Below are 2,057 nucleotides of genomic sequence, written 5' to 3'. Positions count from 1 at the left end.
TAGGGTTAGGGTTAGGGTTCAGTAACGTGAAGCAGAAACACTCACGTATGCCCACACGGCCGTGCAGAAGACGGTGCCTCCGACCATCAGGCCGTTGCCGTACTTGGCGTGGAAGTCTGGGGCGGTGGATCCGTTCCTCGCCTGCCTCGCCTGCCTCGCGGCCAGACCTGGACCGGGACAGACAGTGTGTGTTAGGACAGGAGTGTTTACAGCGCTCTGTTACACACTCACTCTCTTTCACTTGCAGTTCCACATTGTGGGACAAAGAAAGGTTTTCTTATCTTAACTGTAAAACTTTATCACCACGTCTGTTTCTATCAACGTAAAAACAAGTTTCAGATGGACTCTGTGTTTCAATCAGGATTATCAATCAGTGACCAGTTACAGTGATTCTGACTGAAAACTGAAAGTTATGTTGAAATCCAGAACTTTTCTTTCTGCGCTTCCTAACGGTGGAAAAACAACAATTAAAGGAATCAAAACTTTGTATAAACCCTGATCAATAAATGCAGATATAAAACCAGCAGGAGTCAGGAGAGACAGAGAAAGATATAACGCCTTCACACCGAGCTGCTGTTAATACAACAACACAGGGCTGCATTCAAACACTGGGCTGCAGTATATAACCAGTGTACAACCAGTATATAACCACAGAAGCTCTTACTGAAGGTTAAATGTGTATATATCAGTTTGTATTCAGTAATTGTGAATGAAGAAGAGTATATATATATATATATATATATATATATATAGAATCAGAGTAAAGCTGTTTGTTCCTCTGTATTTAAACACTTTAACAGACTCTGAGAAGAGCTGGAGCCAAAGCAGCTAAAAGAAGATGGATGCATTGATTTTCAGCAAGTGGAGTAACATTTCTAATCAGTTCTAAGACAGTTATTGATCATATTATTGATCATATTAGACTGTCTGAAACTATTAATTAATGTATTAAAAACAACAATATGTGGAACAAAAGGTTTCAGTCAGATAATAACTGTCCTGTTTGCCCTTCCTTCATCAGACAGTCTGTTAATATTATAAAATACTGAACTAAACTTAATATAATAAAATATTAAACAGAATTATAAAACTACAGTAAATGAACAGATTTAAACAGATGCTTTGACCTACAATAACCTCTTTCTACAGGTCTGAGAGAGACTATGACACTTTAACACACCTGTTTAAAAGACTACATCGAGCTCTAAAGCTAACAAACTAACTGCTTTAACCTTAATTAAGATAATTAAACTCTTTAATAATAAAAATAAAAATAAAAATAAAAACATTTGGAGAAGCGTGTTAGCATTAGTTAGCAGTTAGCACGCCGCCCGCGGTCACCGAACAAACACAGTCTGTTTCTGTGTTTAATTAACTGCTATTAAACTGTCCTCCGGCCTGAACACACACCGACAGCTCCTCTTCCTCACACCGGCCCGTGCTCTTACCGGAGATGTTCACGGCGGCTTTAGTGAACCGGTACATGTCGACTGTCCTGATGCGTCCGGTTACCCTTGAAGAACTGAAATATGGCGGCTGCACGTACACACGCCGGAAGTTACGACTGCTAAATGGGAGCATGCGCAGACCCGAGCTAAACGGCGAACGCGTTAAAACAAGAGTAAAATACACATTTAAAGAGATTAAAACACACTAATGAAGCAGTTAATACTTAATTCTGCCACAAATATATCACATATTGACACTTAATACGTTTACAGCCGCGGTTTCATAGATAAAAGTGCAACCGGCTCCCGTTTAAAGCACCGTGTCAGGATGGCCGAGTGGTCTAAGGCGCCAGACTCAAGGATTATCTCCTTCCGCAGAAACGGGACTTCTGGTCTCCGAATGGAGGCGTGGGTTCGAATCCCACTTCTGACACATACCTTTTGTTATGGTGGAAAACTACAAAACAAAACGAAGTAGTGAGCAGTGATCAATATATGCTCTCTAAAACAACTTGTAGAAAGCGTATAAGTAATGTAACGGTATGAGAACATATACTTGTTTTATTCTTATGTTAATTTAATTGTTATTCGCTGTTGTTGTTTAAGTTT

At 39.7% G+C, this 2,057-nt stretch overlaps 1 protein-coding gene and 1 non-coding gene across 2 annotated transcripts in view; one reads left to right on the top strand and one right to left on the bottom strand.

Moving 5' to 3' along the window:
• The window catches only part of LOC118332105 (cytochrome c oxidase subunit 7B, mitochondrial), a 1,939-nt gene extending 334 nt beyond the window's left edge, over positions 1-1,605 (bottom strand). Inside the window, exons 1-2 of the mRNA XM_035667259.1 lie at positions 1,449-1,605; positions 46-167 (exon numbers count right to left, since the gene is read on the bottom strand). Coding sequence (XP_035523152.1) covers positions 46-167; positions 1,449-1,581 — 255 coding nt within the window. The 5' untranslated portion in view covers positions 1,582-1,605. The remainder of the gene's footprint in view (positions 1-45; positions 168-1,448) is intronic.
• Positions 1,606-1,770: 165 nt separating this feature from the next.
• On the top strand, positions 1,771-1,881 carry trnal-caa. The gene is made up of 2 exons: positions 1,771-1,808; positions 1,836-1,881. It is a non-coding gene; the product is annotated as a tRNA-Leu (tRNA).
• Positions 1,882-2,057: the final 176 nt, after the last annotated feature.

Source organism: Morone saxatilis, unplaced genomic scaffold (genome assembly GCF_004916995.1).
Source record: "Morone saxatilis isolate NCDOM2014 unplaced genomic scaffold, NCSU_SB_2.0 Contig20, whole genome shotgun sequence".
Lineage (NCBI taxonomy): Eukaryota > Metazoa > Chordata > Actinopteri > Moronidae > Morone > Morone saxatilis.
The sequence above is the reverse complement of the archived record's forward strand: the minus strand, read 5'-3'. Positions and strand labels throughout refer to the sequence as shown.